The sequence below is a fragment of the Tenrec ecaudatus genome, chromosome 7 (genome assembly GCF_050624435.1).
Source record: "Tenrec ecaudatus isolate mTenEca1 chromosome 7, mTenEca1.hap1, whole genome shotgun sequence".
In the NCBI taxonomy this organism is placed as follows: Eukaryota; Metazoa; Chordata; class Mammalia; order Afrosoricida; family Tenrecidae; genus Tenrec; species Tenrec ecaudatus.
Genome location: NC_134536.1, coordinates 1,309,960 through 1,332,863, shown reverse-complemented (window position 1 = coordinate 1,332,863; position 22,904 = coordinate 1,309,960). Strand labels below are relative to the sequence as shown.

General features: G+C 56.4%; 1 protein-coding gene across 1 annotated transcript; it reads left to right on the top strand.

Annotated features, from left to right (window-relative positions):
• Window positions 1-11,526: 11,526 nt before the first annotated feature.
• Window positions 11,527-21,857, top strand: DACT2 (dishevelled binding antagonist of beta catenin 2). Its single transcript, XM_075554204.1, has 4 exons — window positions 11,527-11,748; window positions 18,815-18,947; window positions 19,283-19,552; window positions 19,888-21,857. The coding sequence occupies exons 1-4, from the start codon at window positions 11,527-11,529 to the stop codon at window positions 21,558-21,560; spliced, it is 2,298 nt and encodes a 765-aa protein (XP_075410319.1). The 3' UTR covers window positions 21,561-21,857.
• Window positions 21,858-22,904: the final 1,047 nt, after the last annotated feature.

Genomic DNA, 22,904 nt, shown 5'->3' with positions numbered 1-22,904 from the left:
AGAGCCACCATGTAGTCTTCTGTGTGTGGGGGGGGCGGTGGGGAGTAGGAGGGACGGGGATGGTTTCTTTGTTACGGTGAGTGTGGTCTAGGTGCCATGGAGTTGGGTCTGGCTGGGGGCGGGGGCAGGGCGGTTGGGATGGGCGGGGATGGTTTCTTTGTTACGGTGAGTGTGGTCTAGGTGCCATGAAGTTGGGTCTGGCACTCAGCGGGCACCACAGAGGAAACAGGAACTGGTCCCTCGCTGTCCTCACAATTGTTCTTACACAGCCACGGCGTGGAGCCATCTCCTGAGGGTGTTTGTCTCTTTCACTGTCCCCTCTACTTTACCCACCGTGATGTGAGGGGCTGGTCTTTCTTGATGACACGCCCCATGCATGTGAGACAAAGTCTGGGCACCTTTGCCTCTACGGAGAGTTCCAGCTTTATTTCTTCCAAGCAGCTTTGCTCGCTCCTCTGGTACCCACGGGCTTTCGATAGCCTTTACACACACCATCGCTCCAGGCAGCGGCTCTCCTGCGGTCTCCTCCATTCACTGTCCAGCTTCCATGTGAAAGCCATGGCTTGGGTTATGTGCACATTAGTCTGCAAAGTGACATCGTCCTTGCTCTTTGACCCTTTAAATAAAGAAGGATCATGTTACAGTCTTCAACAGGGGATTTTCTTCAGAAAACCACAAAACTCAGAAGCTATAAAAGATGACATCTTTTTCATTCACAGCAAAAAGTAACAGATGTTACAAGTCAGATCACACCTCAGCGCGTGTGAGTGGAAAAGGGGACACACCTTCAATACACCCAGTTCCAGCAGCAGATGGCAGCTCAGCGGGCACCTCCTGGGACAGAGGCGTCCCGCCCCACTGGGTTTCCAAGGCTGGGAATCCTGCAGAAATGCGCCCTCCTGCATTTCCCCCTCCTGGTGGCCGCTGCCTTCAAACCGGCCTCTGTCCCTTAGCGGGCAACACTTTACCTACGGTGGCACCAGAGCCCCTGGTCAGCCCATCATCAGTAGCTTATGACCTTCCCCTGGGCCTGCCCATGTTGTGGTGGGGGTGGGGGTGGGGCATTTCATACCCCAGATCCAGTGTCTGAGAAGGATACAGCATAGCAATGCCTATATCATAGGAGGTACATGACACCATGACATTCAGAAAACCAGATGTTGTGTTACAGGACACTGTGTGAGGCTGGGTTGACTAGAGAAACAGGGACCCTCATATGTGTATAAGAAAGCGCTTTCTATTAAAGAATAGTTGTATATTATGAAAACATTCCAGCCCAGTCCATTCAAGTCCAAAAGTCCAATATTAGCCTATAAGTCCACAATTAATCCATAAACTCCTCTTCAGACTCATGCAGCACACGCAATGATGCAAAATGCAAGAGGATCCCAGACCGGCGGGTGCAAAGTCCTGTAGATCCACTGGCAGTGGAAGTGTCTCCAGGACCCTCAAAGGTCTCAATAAGCCTCCGCATGATTGTCAACAGGAAGACGGAGAAGAGGGAGAGGAAGTTCCCAAATTGCTGATGAGAAGGCCATGCCCAAAGGCGGCATCATCAGGCTGTGACCCTGCCGACAGGCTAGACTCCACCCCTACACTCCTTTATCAAGGGAATTTACGTAACTGCCACAGAGACATTCCTGTTACAGTCAGTCCATGGTCAAGTACGGTCTGAGGGTACCATGATGTGCAATTAGAAACGCGTGCGGTGAGAGGGTGAGTCACGGACACATGAAAACCGCGGGCGAGCGCTGCTGCTTCTGAACACCTCCCCCGTGCGGGACTGCCCACTTCAGAAGGGGTGCCCCCTTTCCAGCTCCTCCCCAGGTCATCCTGCATCCTTAGATGTACACCACATCCAAACAGGAGATTGGACCTCCTCCAGGGTCTCCACTTAATTTCCTCTTAAATGCTCTTTGGGTTTGGAGTTCCAACAGGATCTCTGGAGGGGTAAGATCAGGGTTGTAGGATGGATAGGGCAAGGCTTCCCAACAAAACTCTCCTAGGGCCGGGCTTGCTGTCCTCCAAGACCGAGCCAGGCCATGGCTGTGATGGGAAAGAACCCCTTCGGCTCAGCTTTGCTGCCCGCCTCTTCGGGTTCCCATTGTCTCTGCTCTCCAGGAAAACCCTCAAGATGACCCGTGGCCATCCCAGAAAGCAAGCACCCTCACCTTCTGAGCTAGCTTCTCTGCCTTGGACTCAGTTGGCCCAGCAGACCCACCAGAAAGCTCCTGTTCTGACTGGACCTTGCTCTTAGTGTGGCATTGGTAAATCCAAGACGCATCGCAGGCTACAAGTTGTTCCAGAAAATCACCTTCATCAGCTTCGATCTTGCTTGAAAGACTGACAAGAAGATCAGGGCTGTGAGCTAGCTGGTCTTCATTCAGCATCTGTTGAGCTGAGAGCTAGCTGAGATGTCAGAAAGTAATTAGTTCAACGGACGAATGGAGCACATGAATTTCAAGCTGCAGGACTCGGAGAACAGAACTGGTTGGTGCCCCTTACCTCTCTCAGATGCCCTGGAAGGGCCACACTGGGAGCTCCTGGGAGGCAGGAGGAAAATGTGGGACAAAGCTCGGCGGCATCACACAAGAGACCAGGCTCGCTGTCAGATGGGGGCTGATGGCACATCTGGGGCTGTGGCCCTTAGTGTCCTTCATGTCTGGAAACGAACTCACCCTGGCTTCTCCATTTTCAGTCCAGTAATAGACAGGTCTATAAAAACCTCAAAAAACTCACCGCCGTCAAGTCCACGCTGACTCATGGGGACCCCTGTGGGTTTCTGAGACGGTGACTCTGTTGCGGGAGTGGAATGCTGGGTCTTCCACCCTCGAACCTGCTGGCAGTTTTGAACTAGCAACCAAGGGATGGCAGCCCCACGTGGAACCACTATGCCACCAGGGCTCCTAGACAGGCTGTAGGGGACAGCGGCACTCACAAGGAACACACTGCAGAAGCAAGGGGAGGCACTCACCTGAGGGCAAACTTCAGAGGGGTTAGGAGAAATGGGGGAAAGTGCCGAGGTGGGAGGCACTGCTCACAACGAGAAATGGAGACAAAGACCGCGGGAGGGAGTGAGCAGGTGGCATTTCATTGGAAGGGTGCCCTGATCGAGACGGCACACAGGGGCATGAACGGCGAGTCCCTCGGCCCTGCAAGCCTTCATACAGCATACGAAGAGGAGTGTTCTTGGGTTTTTAAAATAAAACTATGTTCTTTTAAAACTGGAAACACCGAACCATGTGCGCTGAGGACAATTCTGTGGTTTTCGCCCACCAGTTTCCAGACCGCAGCTGTGGTTCCTTCATCCGTGACAGCCTGCCCTGTCGGACTCCTCAACCCCCTTGCAGCCAATCAGCCCTGTGGGTTATGTGGGGGGGCACTTACTGCAGACGAACGTGTCGCAGGCATTCAGAGACCACGTTTTAGTGCTGGCGCTGGAAAGACCATCGAAAGCCCCGTGGACTCCCAGGAGGACCATCGAAGTTGCTTTGGAAGAAGTGCAGCCAGAAGGTCCTCAGACGTCAGGACGGCGAGCCTTTGTCTCATGTACTTGGACGTGTTTTCAGGAGAGACCCGTCCCAGGTACAAGGACACAGGAGTGGCTTCAGGCCAAGTACAAAGCAGGCTCTTCATCGGCTCTTCCCTCCCGTGAGCTCACAGAGGCTTCAGGCCCGTGCTCCGAGACCCCTGCTCCAGGCAGCGGTTTCTTTGAAGGTCAGTGGAGCTTCAAGTGCAGGGGCTTTGTCCTCCTGCAGCTGCTCAGAAGGACAGTACTGCACTTCAGTTGACATGAAACTCAAAACCCAAATCCTAAACCCACTGCCATTGAGTCCCCCCTGCAGGACAGAGTGGACCTGCCCCCAGGGTTCCCGAGACTGTCAGTCAGTGCCTCTCAGAGTGGACAGACTGCTCCCACCCCCGGGGATGCAGGAACAATGGGGGATGGCAGTAGCCTCAGGTGCAGTTGGGGGCATGGATAAAATAGCAGCAGTGGAAGCCTGAAGAAAGAAGAGAGGGGGTGGGAGAGGAGACGGGACAGTAGGCCAGGGAAACTTGGGAGTCTCAGAGTGGAGAGCTGGGTGGGGTCCTTATTGGCGGAAGGTGAGGGCTTAGCCATCGTGCCCCAGGGCCCATCCTCACATGGCCACAAGGCATCCAGTCCGCAGTAAGAAACACTGGACACTTGCAAGGAATCACTGATTCCCGTGTGGCTTGGATGGAATCAATGATCCTTCCGTTCATGTAATCAAATGAAATGCCATGCCTCTGACACACCTCCAATGCAGCCTGGTTTAAAGGAGCGCAGGCTGGTGGTGCAGAGGGTTACGTGTTGGGCTGCTGCTCACCCCAAGGTCGGCTCTTCCAAACCACCAGCTGCTCCTGGGAAGAAAGACGGGCTCCCTGCTCCTCTGAACTGGTTCCCAGTCATCCTCTCCTGACTCTGGGGCAGCAGTTGCGTCTTCGCCCAGCACGGCCCTGAAGCCAGTGGGACCCAGTGTGTGCGGGAACCAGTGGGCAAAGGGGCCAGCTCACAGGGGCCTCCTCACCCCTGCCCCAGGCTCAGGCACCCGGCCTCCGGCTCCAAAGCTGCCAGGCGGTGGGTCCCGAGGGCCCATTTGCTGGATGAGCTTGTTTCACAGACAAAGCAAAGACTGCCTGCTGACGGATGAGTGCGGGCGGCGCCTAATTGCATAATCCCCGTGAACTGTAGGCCGTAGCCCAATTATTAATTTAATAGGTTAGATTAACATGGATAGAAGCCAGTGGATATTTGCTACAATTTAATTAATGTGTCACTCACGTGAATCAAATAATTAAGCCGCTACTCTTCACCGAGGCCTTGCTCAGATGCTCAAACCCGGGCAGAGCGCATTTCTCGGTCTGTCTTCAATTGCTCCGGCACACAACCGGGGACGCGAAACCCCAGCGAGGCAGGCAGGCACCTGGCCCCTCTCCTCCTAACTGCCAAGGTCAAGGGTTGAGTGCAGACAGACTCCCATGCCTCAAATACACACACATTTCATTTAGTGGGATTCCCTGGGAGAACTTGCTTTACTGCATAGGATTGAATCACACTCAGCATGCAGTAAAAGCAGTCCAGAATCACACCCAATGTGAGTGGGGAGGGGCATGGAATAGAGACCCAATGTCCATCTGTAAACAACTGGACATCCCCTCACAGAGGGGTCAAGGGAAGAGATGAGCCAGTCAGGGTGCAGTATAGCACCGATGAAACACACAACTTCCCTCTAGCTCTTTGGTGCTTCCTTACCCCCACTATCATGGCCTCAGTTCTACCTTACAAATCTGATTAGACCAGAGCATGCACACTGCTACAGAGAAGAGCCTGCAACACAGGGAATCCAGGATAGATAAACCCTCAGGGCCAACAAGGAGAGTAGAGCTACCAGGAGGATTAGGGGAGGGTGGGGGGGAGAAAGGGGGAATCCATCACAAGGATCAATCTATACACCCCTTCCAGGGGAACGAACAACAGAAAAGTGGGTGAGGGAGGATTATATAAGATATGAAAATAATAATCTATAACTTATCAAGAGTTTGGGAGGGAGGGAGGGGAACTGATGTGGAACTGATATCAGGGCCTCAAGTGGGAAGAGAATGCTTTGAAAATGATGATGGCGACATATGTGCAAATGTGCTTGACACACTGGATGAGTGCATGGATTATGATACGAGATGTAAGAGCCCCCAATGAAAGTGTCATAAAAAGGAACAAAGAGAGGGGTGTGCATGGGAGTAATGGAGAAGAGAGACTGCAGCCTCTGCCCACGTAAAATGTCCTTTCAGATGTCGACATGGACACAGTGGATGGGTGGATATAGTGTGATTAGAGCTGTATGAGCCCTGATAAAATGATTTTTAAAAAGCAGCCCAGAAAGATCCCAATATTGGAACCTACAGACATTTTATTTATCACAAAGGTGGACCGGCTGAAGGACCATCTTTCAATGAATGTTGCATTGCAAATGTGTTTGGAGAAGCAGTCAATCTGGACCCCACACATCACGCAACACAAACACAATTCTAGGTGGACGGTAGGTCGGCATGAGAAAGGCCAGATGACCGAGTTTCTAGAGGACAGGGTTGGAACATATCTTCATATGTGCAAGGGAGCAAACACTTATTTTACAAGGCACAAAGAAGCAGTAAGTGAGATTATGGATCATTAAGAAAAGAGACCCAACATAATGTGGAAATTAGAGAACAAAATCAGTCATATCACAAGCCAAGTAAACTCCTGTTGAGGATCATCTACCAACAGTGTGGCAGTGCGCTGGCAGGGAGAGGCCAGACATTCAGGCCTGATTCAAAAGAGGATGTGGAACAAATGGCAGATGGACCTTGGCTGGCAGCAGAGAATACCGAAAGATGCTCACTAGTGTTTTATTGGCTCTGCAAAGGCATTCACTGTGTGGATCAGGGGTCCTCAAACTTTTTAATCAGGGGGCCAGTTCACTGTCCCACCTGTTGGAGGGCCAGACTAAAGTTATTTTTTTAAAACTATGAACAAATTTCTATGTACGCTGCACATATTTTAATTTGAAGTAAAAAATCAAAATGGGGGAAAAACACCCAGCAGGCAGGATAAATGTCCTTGGCGGGCCACATGTGGCCCCCGGGCTGTAGTTTGAGGACCCCTGGTGTGGATCATAGCAAACGATGGGTAACCTTGAGAAGAAAGGGATTTCTGAACACTTGACTGTGCTCCCGCAGAACCTGTACCCGGATCCAGAGGCAGTCATTGGGACAGAATGAGGGAGCACTGTGTGGTTTAAGACCAGGGAGAGTGTGCATCAGGCTTGTGTCCTCTCACCACACTTATTCAGCCTCTGTGCACCCCAGCCTCACAGAAGCTGGATGAGGTGAGGAAGAATGTGGTATCCGGATGGAGGAAGGCTTATCAACAACCTGCAATACGGAGATGCCAAAACCTGGCTTGCTGAAGGTCAGGAGGACCTGAAGCCATTGCCGATGAAGTTCCTGGATTGCAGCCTTCAGTGTAGATTCCAATCCAATGTTCGATCTGCAATCCAGCGCCGCCCTCCAAGTTCCAGCTGGCTTCCTTGCAGAAAGTCACGGGCTGCTGGGAAAGTGTCTGCAGGGTGTAAACGGCTAACTAGATTCTGGAAGACAGTCGAAGGGCCCGCGCTTTCTGATTTCAACATGTATTGCAAAGTGACAGAGATGGAGATGGAAGGTTGGTGGCTTAGGGGAAGCAGGTCAAAGGAATAGAATTGAAAATTCAGAAGTGATCCCCACATTTGCAGCCGATTGATTTCAACTAGGGTGCCAGGGCCACTCGGTAGGAAATGAGCTGGCTTTCCCACTAGTTGTGGTGTGATGATGGGGTGCCCCGGTCGGGAGGAATGAAGTGGGACCCCAGCTGACAGCACCCACAGCCATGATGGGAAGACGTCACACCAAGTCAAGGCTGGCACCACATGGTGGCAAAGATCCACGGCCCTAAATCACACAGGTGAAGAAGTCCGAAATGGGAAACATGGTGTTGCAAACATATGTCCCACAATTTTTAGAAAACGGATCAAGGTCAGGATTTGAACTATATTTTAAAAATCATAGAATCAAACACAGGGGAAAACCTTTGTGATCTCAGATCCCTTGGAAGTCACAGCAAAAGCACACACAGCAAAATAAAAACTCACACAAGAGGAAGTAGACAGGGGACTTTGTCGAGAGGAAAACCTGCCGCGCTTCCAAGGTACCATGGCGGAGACCAAGAGCAAGAGCGGGAGGCAGTATTGGTGAATCACACCGCAGGAGGGAGCAGGCCCCAGACCAGGGGTTCTCAATCTTCCTAATGCCGTGGCCCTTTCATACAGTTCCTCATGTGGTGGTGACCCCCCAACCATAACATTATTTTCGTTGCTACTTCATAAGTGTCATTTTGCTACTGTTATGAATCAGGCGACTTCTGTGAAAGGGTCACTCGACCCCCAAAGGGGTCGTGACTCACAGGTTGCTGCCCTAGACCATATGAAGAACTTCCACACCCTCATCACAAAAGGACAAATGACCCGATGTAGACATGGACAGAGGACTTGACCAGCTGTTTCCTCAGAGAAACCAGCAGATGGCCAGTGCTTGCCAGCAGGTCTGGCAGCATGAGTCTCTGCCCAGACCCCACAGCCAACGGGCCGTTCCCACTCCCAGGGAATCAACCAAATCCACAGGGAAAGGTTCCTTTCTGTTCACTCGCTGCCATCGCCAAGCACGGCCACCCTAGAGCACAGGGCGGAACTGCTCTGTGAGCTGCCAGGACTGTAACTCTTGACGGGAGTTGGCCACCTCTTCTTTCTCCCTCGGAGCAGCGGGGGATGATCTTGCCATTAGCAACCCAATGGGTAACCACCATGCCACCAGTCTCTTTCTAAGCACCTGGAGGACTTTACTCAAGCCGCCTGCTGGCCAGGGTGCCGGGAACCTGGAACCTCCACACTGCCCCAGGGAGGGGGAGGTGGTACACAGATTTGGGAAACCGTTAGGCAGTTCCCCCGAATTTAAACATACAATTAAAAACCCAAACATAAAATGACTATCTGGTCAGTTGTGGCTCATAGTTGCCGCTCCGTGCTGTCGTGGCGTCCCCACTCCCGGAGACCCAGTGTAGGAAGGATCGAAACCCCGCCGGCCTACGCCATCCACACAGTCGTCCCTAGGCCAGAGCCCGTTGTTGCAGCCACAGTGTCAACCCATCTCGATGGGTGCTTCCTCTCTCTCGCTGCCCCTCTGCTTGACCAAGCATGATGTCCTTCTCCTGCGACTGGGCTCTCCTGATGACGTGTCCACAGTACATGAGAAGGTCTCACCATCCTTGTCTCTAAGACTGATTTCTGGTTCCTTTTGCGGCACTTCAATATCCTTCACCAGCACCATAGTGCCAATGCACCGATTTCCCCCGAGTCCTTCTCACTCAATGTCTAACTTTCACAAACACGTGAGGCCAGTGAAAATGACCACGGCTTGGGTCAGGTGCATTTTAGTCCTCAGAGTAACATCCTTCCTTTTCAACACTTTGAAGAGGTCCTGTGCAGCAGGTTTTACCCAGTACAAGGCACCGTCTATCTCTTGATTGCAGCTTCCAAGAACATTGATTGTGGATCCAAGTAAGACAGACAAAGTTCTTCGTAACTCCAACCCTTTCTCCGTGTGTCCCGATGCTCCCTGTTGGTCCGGTTGTGAGGATTTGGTCTTCTTGGCTTTGCGTCGTCAGCCATCCAGGAGGCGGCAGTCCATGATCCTCATCAGGAACGCTCCCTTCCTCCTCACTTTCAGCAGCGAGGTTGTGTCCCCTGCCTACTGCACAGGTTGTTAATAAGCCTTCCTCTGATCTTGATACCGTACTCTTCTTCATATAGTCCAGCTTCTCTGACGACTTGCTAAGCACACAGATGGAATCAGCACAAGGAGAGGGTACAAGCCTGACGCACCTCTTCCTTGGTCTTAGATCATTCAGTGTGCTGACTCACGGTGGCCCCACAGGACAGAGCGGCACTGCCATCTTTACACAGGCAGATCACCCCAGCTTTCTCAGGGGAGCAATCCCTGGATTCAAACCCAAGAGCAGAGTGCTGTAACCACTGCCCCACCAAATACAGAATACCGCCACCAAGGGACAGCCATCAAATCCACCCCTACTCATGGGGACCCTAGAGAGAGTTTCTGAGGTGTCGATCTTGACTGAAATAGATGGCCTCTTCTTTTTCCGGTGGGGTGGACAAAGCACCTGACCTTGAGGCTTGCAGCAACATGTCTACGCATTGACTGTCACTGCCATCCAGTCAGTGCTGACTCATAGCAAGCTCCTGTGGGTTTCTCAGACTCTGTTTACCAGATTGGGAAGTCCAGTTTCCTCCCTCAGAGCGGCCGGTGGTTTGGAGGTGCTGACCACGCGGTCAGCAGCCCAGTGCATGACCACTACCCCAGCAGGGCCCTTTCTGGCTCGGCAACCCCACTCTCAGCAGCATCTGCTCTCGCTCCCCCAACAGAAAGTGCATTTTCACAAAACCAACCTCCGAAACAAGTGCTCACAGCACCCCTATTATCTTTATTTTGCAAGTTCCACAAGGTTGTGGCTTACCCCCAAATATCACAAAACATTACATCTGTACACTTGCAATGAAGTGAGAGTGAACTTTTTAATTCCTTTTAAAACATCATCAAAATCAATAAAATGCTCTAGAATAAATCTAAAGAGAGGTGCAAAACCCATATTCTGAAAACTGCCACAAGTTATTGAAAAAGCTTCAGAAGATCCGAGGAAGTGGGACGACATCGCTCAGTGATCTGCCCCAAAACAGAGGCAATGGGAATGCCCGGCTCCCACGGAGGAGTGGGCGGAGCCAAGAAGGACTTGCTGACCCCTGGGACACAGGGGGCCTTGAAACCGCCATGCTAAGCCAAGGAACCAGCGCACCCTATAACCCCGTGTTTATGGAACTTCCAGAACTGAGGAATCTACAGCTAGAACACAACCTCTGGTTGCCTGGGCAAGAAGCCAGGTAGGCCTGGTCTTGCTGATGCCAGGTGGAGGTCCACAGCCCCTAGGCGCCCCGTAAGAGAAAGATGTGGCTGCCTGCTCCAGTGAAGGCTTACAGCCTCAGAAACCCACGGGGACAGTTCTGCTGGGACAGAGAGATGAATCAGAATTCTCCTAATGGCAGTGAGTTATGAGTACACATTAACTCACTGCTGCCGAGTCCATGCGACTCACAGCGACCCCATAGGACAGGGTAACACTGCCCCTGTGAGTGTCTGAGCAGGGAACCACAAGGGAGCACACAGCCCCCTATTCCTCCCGCAGAGCAGCTGGTGGCTCAGACTGCTGAGCCTGGGATCACGGACAGGTGGTGAGCTGCGGTCTCAATGGCAGTGAGTTTGAGATCACTGAGCGGGAATGCAGCCAAGCAGAGGGTTTGGGTGGTCAGAGGGCCAGCTGTGGCGAGGAGGCAGATGGAGGGCTGGTGATGGTAAGGGCTGGGGGGTTGGGGGGCCCACACCTATTAGAGAACTGATGGTGGTCGCTGATGGGGGTCCCACAAGCCCCTGAGCTGAATCCAACGGATGGATGATGTTATGTGTGGGTCAGAAGGGAAGAAAGAGACTTTTAAACAAGTCCTGGGGTTCCCAAGCGGTGGGTGCTCCTGGGGAAAGCGGGCCATGGGTTCTCGGAAGGTGTAAGAAGTGCAGGTCCCTCGGCGGCCATCCAGCGGTTCCGATTATGAGGGATGCTCTGCAGGGGTCCGGAGACCCATCTGTAGGGGGCAGGTAGCCTTGGCTCTCTCCCGCGTGCCATGCCTCTGGCACCCAGGAATTGCGCACAGGGGTTGGTGCAGGCTCCTCCCTGGGCGGGGCCCCAGTACTCTGTCCACCCTCTGCCCCGAGGCCCCGCCCCATCCAGCCCCGTGGGCGGCCCGGCGGCCCGCGGGGCGGAGCGCTGAGCCAGGCGGGCTCTGGGCGCGGGCTCAGGCGGCAGACGCTGGCATGCAGGCGCAGGGCGCGGGCTGGGATCGGCGGCGTCTCGGGGCGCGGCTGCGGGCGGCGCTGGCAGGGCTGCAGGAGTTGCATGGGCTGCGGGAGCGGCAGCAGGCGCGCGTGCGGGGGGCCCTGGGCGGGCAGGCCCCCGCGCCCGACGCCAACGCCTGCGCCCCCCGCCCCCAGGATAGCCCTCTGGAGGGTGCGCTGTCTGCGCTCAAGGAGCAGTTGGTAAGGGGGACGCCCGGGGGAGCCCCTCCGCGGGCTGTGGGACCAGCGCCGAGGTGGTGGGTAGAAGGGTGTATTCAGGTGGCTCCTGGGGCTGCGGGACCCGTGTGTTGCAGGTCATGGCCTCTGCAGAGTGGTCTGGGGACAGGAATCTGGGGCCCTTGCAGGGACCCTCTGCGCCCATCACCCCTGCCTGTCCCTGAGGTGTACCCCTGAGCCTTTGGACTGGAGTCTTGTCCAGAGACTCTCGCCTCTTCGGGTCTTCCTGGTGTTCTGCCCACCCCACCCCCAACTCTTAACCTTGGCGGGATCCACAGTCTCCCTGCGGAGGGGGGCGGGGCGCGGTGCCACAGGGGACCCCTGTACCTGGGAAGATGTACACGATGAGTTTGAGGGGGCGCTTCAACCTCCAGAAGTCGCCGGAGCTGCAAACTTGGAGGTGTAGCAGGACCTATCACTGCCTCTTGACAAGCCTCTTTCTCCTGGGACTAGGGTCCTTCCCATTGTTCCTCTGGGGTGAGCAGGACTCTGCTTAGTTTCCTGGGCCTGAGACCCTCCCTTCAGGGCCTGTGGTCAGCTCTGCTCTCAGGAAAGTGTAGGATGGGAGGTGGTCGCTGGACCACCTACTTGCCACTCTTCTGGGGGATGACTTTAAATAGAGAATTTAAGACTGGCCAAGTGGGCGTGGAAAAGGTGAGGCCCAGGGGACCACGGGCTGCCTTGCTTTGCTGGGCTGTGTCTCCCAGGGACTGATCCAGGGCTTTTTGAAGAAGGAACTGCTCCCCGACTCCAGGCAGGGGCCTGCACTTGTCAGGGTCCTGGGACCTCAGAGTGGGCATAGTTGGGCCCTGGGACCTCAGAGTGGCCGTAGCTGGACCAGGGCACCTGCTTCCAAAGGATGCATGCCAGTCTGCTGCAGCCCTCCTGAGGGGAGCTGGTTCTGGAACCTTCCTCCTGGGCCGAACAAGCTTCTCCAAGTTGCTAAATCACTAGAGCGAGTCCAGGAACAATCCTAAGGCCTTCCCCGCCCGGGGAGGTGAGCTACCCCTGTGTGGCATGCTAGGGGCTGTTGGGACCCAGCTAATGATTAACTAGACTTCAGTGAGAGGCCCATCAGGCCTGTGCCCCAGCCTCTAATTACAAGTAGCCATTTGGAAGAAAAGATCAAACATGAGTTCTTTTTCGGTGGTTCTTTAATTTTTCCTCTGCTTTATGTGGGGGCCAGAAGGAACACGCTGCCTTTGTCTTGGCACTTGGTTCTCCAAGTGGATTAGGTGATGAAAAGAGGCACATAATTGGATCTGTGACATCAGTCCTACACGAAGTCCCTGCACAGCTTTCTAACGTGGGGGCAGGTGGCAAAGGGGGTGCTACTCTCTCCAGAATGCAGGACAATCTAGAGAGAGCCATCTCACCGCGGGAAAGTCCCCACTAGGACCCAGAGTGAGAGCAGCCCTGGCCAGCCATGGCCAGGTGCGGCCAGGTGAGGCGTCAGGAAGTATGTACCTCTAGACCTCGGCAACCTCTGCAGCGCAGGATTTCTCCCGTGAGAATGAAACTGCGGATCTGCAGTTGACCACACTCACCGCGGCTCTGTCACTGCCCAGGCCCCTGGCACTACTGGGGGCGTTTTATTTGAAAGAATGCCTCCGTAGCTTGCAGCCCTGGACACAGGAAAGCGGGAGAAGCAGCTAGGTGAAGCTTTGGGGCTGTTACTGCCAAGCCAGCGGTTCAAACTCAACAGCCACTCTGCCGGGTTTGTAAGCCACCTGGCGGTTCTGCTCTGTCCCAGGGGTGGGTGGTGGGTGTCCATCTGAGATGGGATAGCCTACGGGACCGTGGTTCAGACTTCAGAACTTCATTTCTGAGCTCATGGGAACTGCTCTGTGCTAATGTGCAGAGCCTTGGTGGTGGGGGGAGGGGGGACAGTGCTGATGCACCCGACTGCTCATCGCAAGGCCAGCAGTTCGAGACCACCAGCCCCTGAAAGTCAGAGCTTTCTACTCCTGTGAAAAGTCCCAGTCTCAGAAACCCACAGGGCGGTACCTCCCTGTTCCACAAGTTTGCTATGAGTCAGAATTGACTCGATGGCAGCCGGTGTTTGACTTGAGTTTTTACCGCTCATCTCAGGGCATGAATGGGAGGGGGTTCCTGGTCCCTGGCAGCAGCCCTGCAGTAGATGGAGGAATCCTGAGGGTCCCGGGCCTGGGTGGGTCTGAGTGGCCCCTTCACGAACAGGTGTAGCTGCCTGGTCTTGGAGAAGGACTTGGGCGGGAGCAGGCAAGGGCTCAGGGGCTTAGCAGTGAAACCTTATTCTCAGAAGAGCCCTGTTGATTTCTGTTTGAGGCTTGTTCTGCACAGTAACAGTCAGAAGGGCAACCAGTGGAAATCCGGCCTGTTTCCAAGCCCAGCTCTGCTCCCAGGGGCAGGAGCAGGTCTTGGTGGGCACCTGATGTTATCCCGGATGCTTGGAGCCCCTGGACCAGCAGGGTCCTTGGTGAGCACCTGGGAAGCACAGGGCGACACTGTAGCCCCGGCGAGGGACAGACGCCCACAGGACAAAGCTGGCTCTGGTCCTCCCAGTGAGTCTAGCCCACCTGCCAGAGCTCCTGTGTTTTAAGCGTCTTTGTTGGTTGTAGGCTGGAGCCCACCTCAGGTGGCCTGCGTGAGTGGAGAGCAGGACTGTGCCCACAGGGTTTTCAAGGCCATGGTGGGAGTGATCACCAGGGTTTTCTCCTGAAGAGCTCTCAGTAAATTCTCCTGACCTGGTGCCAACCGGCCTGGTTTTGTGGCCCAGTGCAGGGCCACCTGACCCCAGGAAGTTCTTCACCGAGGGGGCGATGCTGCAGAGTCTGTGCATGTCGTGTTTCCTTGGTGCCGCCGCCTGAGCTCTCAGAACGAACAGTGTTTAGTGGCCCCGCGTGTCAGGGTAGACCTGTTCTCCCTGGGGGCTCCAGGGGCCCGTGTTCTGGAAGCTGCTCACCAGTCTTTGTTCTAAGGTCCCACTGGGTGGACCTGAGCCTGCAGGCCCTTCTCCCTAGGTGCTCCTTGGGGGCCACCCAGAGGCGAAGTGTGCTCCTGAGCATGCCAGGTGCCCCTCTGAGTGCAGGCACCTCTTGCTCCTGGCACTGGGCGGAGCACACAGCCTGCAGGAGGGTGGGGGTGGGGCTGATGCAGCAGGAGAAGAGTGATCAGAGGCACTCTAGTGATACCCCACCCCCTGTGGGGACTCCAGGGGCCTTGCTCCTCACAGCATCCCTGGAATAGGGCTGGTCACACTGCCCAACATCAAGACAAGTGTATGGCGGGTGTGGCAGGAGCCTGCATACTGTGCCCAGGTGCCCTTTCCCTGCAGCCTCCCAGCTCGCTCACCTGACTCCTGCAGAGGGAGGGGCACGGAGGGGCCGCACACGCAGGGACAAGGGCTGGACCACAGAGCCAGGCTGACTTGGGGGAGGATTCTCTCTGTGGAAGCTCACAGACACAGCTCAGTGGCCTGCGGTGGCATCTGAAGATTAGCACCGGGTTTTGCTGTTGCAGAGAAGTACTGGCCAGTGCTGACTCTGGACCCTGCGGAGGGTCGTGGGGGGGGTGTCTGGTGGCACCGTGCCATGCCCTCTCTGCTAACTGGACAGTGCGTGGTACGGTGGGAGAAAGGAGCTGGCTGTCTGCTGTCAGGATGACAGCCCCGAGAACCCTGGGTCGCTCTGCGCTGTCCCCGGCCGTCTCTGAGGGCACAGGACCGGGCGGCCGAGGCAAGAGCCAGGGAGATGGACTGGGAGGCAGAGACCTTGAGGCCACACGGACCTGGGGCACCAGGGGCGGGGCAGGGGCTGCTCTGTGCTCCCTGAGGTGCAGCCCCCTAACCAGAAAGGCCCGGGAGCCGGCACTGACCGGTGCAAATCTTCCCTTTTGTTAGCAGGAGTAGAGGGGGTGTCGCTACCTACACACACTTCCCTCCTTGACGGAAAGAGGTCAGATCCAGCTTTTAACCTCTGATGCGCCATGAGTTTGCTCGGCCTGCTGGCCCTGGTGGACGGTGTGCTAGAAGCAATGTCGTTTTTGGTAGATTACTCCCTGCCTTTGCCTGGACAGATGGAAACTCCCCGCCTTTGTTGGAGGAACTTGTTTTCCCCTTTAAAAACGCAACAGGTGAAAAGCCAATCAATCTGTTAGACTGTGCAGTTAACAAATCAACAACAACACACAGTGGCTGTCTGGTCAGTTCAGACTCTGTGACCCCTGTGCGTCAGCTCTTACCTGTGCTCCAGAGGGAGGGCCGTCAGGGCCAGATCACCAGGCCTTTCTTCCATGCACCTCCAGGTGAAGGGAGACAGGCAACGTGGCAGGTGGTAGCAGTGTTTGCACCACAGGGGCTCTGGTCCCTGGTGGCATTGTGGTTTCACTGTGGGCTGCTAACCACGAGGCCAGCAGTTCGAAACCACCAACTGCTCCTCACGAGAAAGACCAGACTGTCTATTCCTGTGAAGAGTGACAGCCTCAGTCTGTTTTACTTTGTTATTATTACTTTAAAATGTTTTTCTGTATATGCAATGCAAGATAGGTCAGTGCATGGAGACCGTAACTGGATCAGTGGTTCTCTGGGGATACGGCACCAGTTGTCGGGTGGCATCGAGTAGGTTGTGACCCATCATGACCTGATGGATGCACAACAGACCCAGACACTGCACGGTGTCCCTGCGCACACCGGAACCAATCACTGCACGGTGACATTATGTACAACAGAACGGAGCGCAGCACGGACCTGCCCCTCCTCCCTGCTGCTCCATACCTGTGCCCATTGTTGAAGCCACGGTGTCAAAGGTGATCTCTCACAGCAGGGGACGGTGGGGGAATGGGGAGCTAACAATGAGCACAGAACGAAGAAGACGCACGGAAGCTGTTGTCGTGGTGACTGTGCAGCTCTCTGGCTGGGGTTGAACTATTGGAATCAGGATTTCTGAATTACACGTCAGCGGAGCTGTTGACCAGGAGAGAAACCGAGCTACAGCCTCAGAAACCCACAGTGCAGCTCTGCCTTGTCTCGTAGGGTCTCTGCGATCCAGGATCGACTTGAGGAAGAGACAGCCTGGGAGACCCTCAGGCCAGGTCTACCTGTTCTGTAGCATCGCTGGGAGTCAGCATCGACTATCCGGCAGGGTGTTTGGTTTTTTCCATTCAGAGATCTTTGCACCCCCTGTCCAGTGACACTGGTCACAGTGGACATCCAGGGCTGGCACCCTCGGCACTTCTGTCCCCTGTGGTCTGTTTCCAGGGATCTGGCTCCATGCCTCTCAGTGTCTTCTCCCCTTGGCTTTGTAGCACATGCCATCTGTCGGTCTCGGGTTGGGGAGTGGGGGTGTTGTTTGAGGGTGCACTGCTCCTGGTGGTGCTGATTTTTTGACAGCCCAGGCTCCGTTTGTCTGAAGGATGGCCCCATTCATGGGTCAGCTGGAAGCTAAGCCAGCATCTCTGGCGTCTCCTGTCCCTCTCATTCCAGGAGGGGTGGTGGTTTTCATGATGTGTTTCTCCCATCCTAACTGGGTCCTCTGCTCTGTCGCTGGCCCAAGCCAATGGCCTCTGCTCTCAGAGGAGCCTGAAGAGCCCCGACATCACTCACATGCTGGGTATTGGCGCTTGACGTGTGTGTGTGTGTGTGTGTGTGTGTGTGTGTGTGCGCGCGCGCACATGTGGCAGGGGGGAATGTGTGGTGTGGGACATGTGTTGTAGGTTGTATGGCATCAGATGTGTGTATGTGGTTGTGAGTTGTACAGTGTTGTGTGTGGTGGTAGGTTGTATGTTGTACCAGTTGTCCAGGTTTCTAGGAGACTACAGCGCACCCCACCCCCCGCCCTCTGGGTCCTAAGACAGTGCTGGGACTTAGTTGGACACCCCTCGGTGTCTCTACAATTGAACCCCTGGTGCCGGTCAGTGAAGCATGCAAGGTCCTATTGTGAGTGTGGAACAGGCCACTAACCAAGAGGTTGGCAGTTCACATCCCCAGCTGCTCCCATAGAGATGCAGAGCCTTGAGCACCCAGGAGAGGGTGGCTGAATGGAACTGGCTTGGCAGCAGTGGCAGCCTCAGTGGTGTTGGTGGTGGTAGTGGCACCCTAGGTCAGGCTTCGGCTGCCAGCTGCAAGGTCGGTGGTTCAAACCCACCAGCTGCTCTGAGGAAGAATGGTGGCGCTGTCTACTCTGTCCGTAAAGATGAGCTCCTGGCACCTGTGGGCAGTTCACCTGTAGGTTGGAATGAACTGCAAGGCAGTGGGTGTGGACATAGCTGCGTTCACTTCTCCCTGAGTGGCTGCCAGCGGGGTGAGTGTTAGTCAATACCTTTCCTCGTGGGCCTCCCCCTGGCTCACCTTCAGGCTGGCTCCTGGTGATCTCGGGCATCAGGGGTGGACAGGAGCATCCTGCCCACTTTCTCCCAGGGATGCCCCTGGAACGTGTGAAAGATCAGAGCCTTCCTTGTCCTGTACGGTGTCGGGGGACGTGGTGGGGGTGGAGTTATTTCTTTCCTTGGGCCTCTCTTATCCCTGAAAAGCCCCCTGGACCATGTGGTCTGGTGAGAAAATGGGGTGAGTTGACCTGCCCCTGGAGGGGGCAGCCTGGACAGTAAATCCAGCAGTGCTCAGGACCACAGCATGTGTTCACTGCCCAGTGCAGCCCCATCTCTCGGAAAGGCAATGAGAAAGGCCTGTGTGAACCATCTGCCAGTCTGTGGGGTGGGGAGGCTGTGGCCCTCAGTCTAAGGACGCTGTGCCCAGAGGCAGCTGTAGCGGGAGTTGTAAGTAGAACCGAACCTGCCTCCAAGATGAGGCTGGGTTTTCATGTCTGCACTTCAGGCCCCAAACCAAACTCACTGCCATCGAGTCGATGCCACCTCCTAGTGACCCTAAAGGTGCTCTGAGTTTCCAAGGCTGTAACTCTTCATGAGAGTAGAAAGCCACATCTTTCTCCCACAGAGAGGCTTGTGGTTTCGAACTGCTGACCCTGGGGATCACAAGGCAATGTGTAACCTCTACGCCAGGTTCTAAATTTGCTTCATTTTTTTTTTTGCTGTTCAGTCCCGCTTGCGGCAGCAGGATGTGGGGCTAAAGACCCACCTGGAGCACCTGGACCAGCAGATCAGCGAGCTGCAGCTGGGTGTGAGCAAGGGTACCTGTGAACCTGCAGACAGCGACAGCCGGCCCAGCTCAGGTACCACTCAGGGTCTTGGGGACCCTCCAGGGGTCAGTCAGCCGAGGGGTCAGGCCAACCAAGGGGCCCTGTACTCATGGGACCACACAGGCCCAGTCCAGGGTCCCTGCACCCGCCAGACCATGCAGACCTGAGCAGGGGCAGACCTTGGGGCAGACCCTCAGGATCACACAGGGCCAGGACAGGGGTCAGCCCCCACAGTATCACACAAGCCTGACCCAGGGGCCAGGAGATATCTGCCTACTGGGCAGCCAGGAAGGATTCAGAAGCAGGCTGGGCCCTGGGTCACCCCTGACTCATGCGGCTGCACCCCTCTTGGCTCGTGTTCACTGCAGGCTTCTATGAGCTCAGCGACGCAGGGGGCTCCTGCTCCCGCTCCACGTCCTGCACCTCCATCTGCAGTGAGCCTGTGGCCCCTGCCCGGCACAGGCTGCCTGGTGTCGAACCCCCCACGACCCACCCTGGCCAGTACCGGCCCCGCTCAGCCGACGAGACCACCGTGCATGCTGTGCTCCAGCCCCCAGGGAGGCTGCCCCAGGAGGACAGTCTCACGGAGGTTAACAGAGGGACCTGGGCCAGGATCCGGACCAGGCCTGTGTCCACAGGTGAGACATTGGGCAAGGTGGAACTGCTTCTCTAGGATGGGGGCATCTCTGGGGTGGGCAGTGGGGGGGTGGGGGGCAGCGGTAACCAACTCCTGGACTCCTGGGTACCTCAGGGGAGATGAGCTTTCTGCACTTGCTGGACCCCTGGGTGTCTCTGGAGAAGTGACCTACTCCTGGACTCTTGGCATCGATGGTGTGTGTGGAGGGATGAGGGTGGTGGGCAGGGCAGGTGGCCTGGGGTGGGGCCCAGAGTCCTGTTGGAGCAGCTAATTAGGATGCAGCAGTGCACTGTGCCCTTGGCCTGTAGTACAGATTGTGCATCTCCTCCGTCTCAGGTGACCTGGAGAGGCTCGTGCCAGCTAGGCTGGGGACCCCTCGGAGAACTGGCCCAGAGGATGCACCGCCCAGTGCCCTGCTCCGCCCAGGCCTCAGGGCCACGCCCTTCGAGCTGGATCCCACCTACCAGAGTGATCTGGTGTCTGAGCACGGGAACGAGGTGTACCCCTACCCCAGCCCGCTGCACGCCGTGGCCCTGCAGAGCCCCCTCTTCGTGCTGACCAAGGACACACCCCAGGCTGGCAGTAGACAGTCCCCCAGGACGCCTGGTCCTGGCTCCCCAGGCAAGACCTCTGTCCAGCCCCGCCCCGCCTCCCAGGAGCACCCAGCAGGGGCGACCTACATTGACAAGCTGCTGCAGCGGACACAGGGCCGAGGGGGGGCCCTGAGGGGTGGTGAGGCTGAGCGAGGGCTCCCCAGGAGGGGGGAGTCCAAACCTCAGGGGGAAGGCAGTGGATGCAGTCTGGACCCACAGAATGGACTCCAGAGACTAGGCTGTTCTCAAGGGCTCCAAGAAGCAGGAGCCTGCACACAGAGCTGGGGGGTCCCTGGGAGGCGCCCTGTGCATTCTGCACCTGTGTCCTTGGGGGACAGCCATCAGTCCACTACCCTTCAAGAATCGTGGATGCCCTCCCAGGGCTGCCTCCTGGAGAAGACCACCTGGGACCAGCTCCTGCTGCAGCAAGAACCGCCCACCCACTCCTGCCCCCAAGCCAGGCCCCTGCCCCCCGCCCCCCACTGCCGGAATGATGTAGCTGACTTGTCCTTTAAGAAGGAGGATGTCCACTGTGGCTCGCTGCTCACAGAGCGGCCTACCCACCCACTGGCCGCTGAAGCCCATCCTGAGTTGCCGAGAGCTGGCCACCCCGGAGCCCAGTCCAGGAATGGCAGGCACAGGAAGAGAGGGTGCAGGGAGAAGCCATGGGGGGCGCCTGAGGTGTCTTGGCTGCCTCTGGCTTGGGGTGCTTCGCCTGGATACCCCGGGGAAGGCAGTCCCGGCAGAGGGACAACCATGGGCCCCGGGGTGCCTGGTCGGTCCTGCTCTGAGACCAGCCTCTACCACATCCCCTTCCTGCTGCCCCTGGTGGTGACGCAGCAGGAGGGCGGCCATGTGTCCACTCAGGCCCTGTACCCATTGGGCGCCATCCCTCTTGCCATGGTGGCTGGCAGCCCGGCCAGGGGGGTGCAACCAAAGTGGCAGTCCTCCGGGGAGATCTCATCCAGAGCCCCTCCTGCTGGGGCCCCCACCCATCCTGGCCTAGTACTCCGTAGGCCTCCCGGCAGGAGTTCACAAGGTCCCCGGGGCAGGCCTCCCATGTCCTGGCCAGGGCCCTGTGACCCCAGCACATTGCAACCCCCCAAGAACTCGGCCGAGTGGGGCCCCCTGCCCCCCTCCCCCATTGCAGAGACCAGCGAGGATGAGAGTGGTAGTGACCACACTGCCAACCGCTTTGGGGATGGGGAGTCCAGTGGCCTCGAGGATGAGAGCAGCTGGGTGCCCAGCCAAGGGACAGCTAGGCAAGGGGACCTGAGGAGGCTGTCCGCAGCTTCCCCAGAGCCCCCGAGGGTCCATGCGGGGCCCAGGCCGCCCCGAGTCAAAGCCTCCAGGGCCCTAAAGAAGAAGCTTCGCAGTTTGCAGCCCTTGTCCCTCCGCGTCCTGTCGATGGTGTGAGTGGGACAGACAGAAACCGCAGCACACACAAAAGCCGGCTCCACGCCCAGCTGTCCCTGTGCAGTGGCTCCCTGTCATCTGGGAAACGGCTTTGCCCATGAAGGGCCTGCTGCCGGGGCAACCAGAGATTCAGCATCCACAGGCCAGCCAGGCCCTTCCCACGGCACCCTGGTCACAGCGGTCTGCTTCTCTGTGATGCTTCAGCCGGGGTGAGCCCGACCCTCCGCAGCCACCTTCTGAACCAGAGGAGACCCTGGATGAACAAACCCTCCAGTGTGGGTGCTGCCTTCTCAATAAAGCCCCCTTCTCCCACTCTGGTCTGTTTCCTTGCTTCCCGGCGCCGCACCCTGACCCTGCGGGGCAAGTCTCACTGAGTACAGTCCAGCCCGCGTCTAGGGGTTCAAAGTGCAGGGCGCCCCTCCTGTGGGGCTTTATTTTTTGTAGGAAATAACCCCCCTCCCCCTGCCTTCAGCTTGCCTATCGGTGCTGCTCAGGTCCTATTCATAAAGCAGGCCTTCGGAGGTAGGCGTCGGGGTGAGGAAGCAGAGAGCCAAGAGCATTTGTCCCAGGGATTCACGAAGCTTCCTGGTAGTTGTCCTTCAGAGGGGCTGATGGGAAACGGGTTAAGAACAAGGAAAAGTTGTTCTGGGTTTGTGTTAAGTGCCCGTATAGGAAGTGGCCAGTGTCCGCAGGCTGAGTGAGGGACACAGCTCTCTGGACAAAACACGTGTCCTCTGCTGTGGGGTGGGGGAGGGGAGGAGGAAGCGGATGATCTTTCTGAAGTTGAGGGTGGTTTGGGGTGTTTAGATTGCCACAGTCACTCTCCAGGCACAGGGGTCAAATGCCAACATGGGGCAGGCAGGAACCCTCTCTGGATGCCAGCATTCCCTTCCCAGCCTGGGTGAGTGGCCACCTTCCTCACGTGGTGGTCAGCCTTTCAACAGGGCCCTGAAAGCTGACAGGTGCTGGGTTCTTTGTACAAGGAGGACACTTGGGGGTGTGGTGGCCAGCACATGGCTGCCATGCCCCCGCCAAGATTAAAACCAAGCCCAGCCCACGCCCTGGAGTGGATGCCAGCTGCCAGTGTTCCTGAAGCTTAACAGACAGACACCACACGGCTGGTCAGTTAGAACCACGGTCCAACGTGACAGCTTTGGAAGGCTTGGGGGGCGGTTCTGCCCCACTCGAGGGTGGTCACCAGCAACACTCAGCACTGTTGTACAGGCACCCTGGGTGGGGCCCAATGCTGAGGGGGAAGAACAGGGGTGTCTGGTTGTCACTTCTAGAGTTAGCCTCTGCAGCCTCTGGCGTCCAGGTCTGCGCAGGGACAGGTCTGCATATGGA